The 1,185-nt window shown below is 47.3% G+C and overlaps 1 protein-coding gene across 1 annotated transcript; it reads right to left on the bottom strand.

Annotated features, from left to right (window-relative positions):
- Positions 1-360: 360 nt before the first annotated feature.
- Positions 361-747, bottom strand: LOC135225374 (uncharacterized). Its single transcript, XM_064264706.1, has one exon. The coding sequence runs from the start codon at positions 745-747 to the stop codon at positions 361-363; it is 387 nt and encodes a 128-aa protein (XP_064120776.1).
- Between the last annotated feature and the right edge of the window lie 438 nt (positions 748-1,185).

A 1,185-nucleotide genomic window follows, 5' to 3' on the forward strand; every position in this document is an offset into this window, starting at 1 on the left:
TTTATTCTAATTGTGTTGTTGTTTGTTTCCTAACTCGTCGTTTGCACTTGATGTGCTTTGACTACCAACACTGTGGTTGGCCCTGGCACTGGAGATGTACCTGGTACTGTCACTTGGGATGAAACTGACCACGAGTGTATTTGTAGTGCTATTTGCACTGTTGTTATTTAGTTGTGTAGGCATGGTGATGCAAAAAGTCCTCTGGACGTTCTTATGCACTTATCAACCACTTCTTTGGCTATGTCCTCTGAGAAGTTTGATCCTGTTAATTCTGCAAACTTGAATAGCATTTGCACTAGAAGATTTGTGAGGTCTTGGGTCTGTGCAATGTTTTTGTCATATTTTAGCTCTGGGCGAACTTCAAACCTGGTGATTTTGTGGGGTAGGAGGAGGCGGGGAGACTGGGTTATATGGCTTTGGGGAGCCAGGAACAGTGGAGCTGGTTTTGGGATTTGGAGTGAGGAGGATAGGTCGGGTTTCAGGAACAGGAGAGGTTAAAACATATGTGTTTGTTGGCGTGGCCGGTTCTGAGAAGTTGATTTTCCTTCTTGTGTTGGTTATTTGTTTTTGTTTCTTTGGAGTGTGTGGTGGGGTGTGTTTTGTTTTCTTTTTTCTGAGGTTGAGGCTGGTTTTGTGGTCTGTTGGGTCTAAGCCCTCCAGCTGCAGCAGCATAGGACTGTGTTTTATGCTGGGGGTGTGTCTGTGTGTTTTTGGGAGCTTGTTGAGGCCCCCTAGCTGCAGTAGCATAGGACCTTGATCCCTGCTGGGTAGTGGGAGCTGCTGTTGTCTGTTGGGGTCTGGTGTTTTGTGTGTGTGTGTGTCCAGGGAGGCTCCGAGGTGCAATTCCTTTTAGTGTGTCAATTTTTTGTAGCCTTATCGGGCATTTTCTGTTCCACGCATGGTGGTTTCCCTTGCATGTGGGCATCTGGCATTTTTGTTTCTTGTCCAGCTTTGAACTTATCTGTGCAGAGTTTTTGTGGGATGCCTCCCACAAATGGCTTTGGCGGTGCAGGCACTGCTATGGTGTCCGTACCTCTGACAGTTAAAACATCTCAGAGGTTCTGGTGTGAAGTCCATGGTGGGGAAGGAGCCCCACATGCCAAGATTCAGTGATTTTGGCTGAGTTCCTTTCCACTCAACTAAGACTTTGCGGGTTGGCCGAGGGGTTGGGTCCTTTTGTGTGGC

This window comes from Macrobrachium nipponense, chromosome 13, assembly GCF_015104395.2.
Source record: "Macrobrachium nipponense isolate FS-2020 chromosome 13, ASM1510439v2, whole genome shotgun sequence".
NCBI classification, from domain to species: Eukaryota; Metazoa; Arthropoda; class Malacostraca; order Decapoda; family Palaemonidae; genus Macrobrachium; species Macrobrachium nipponense.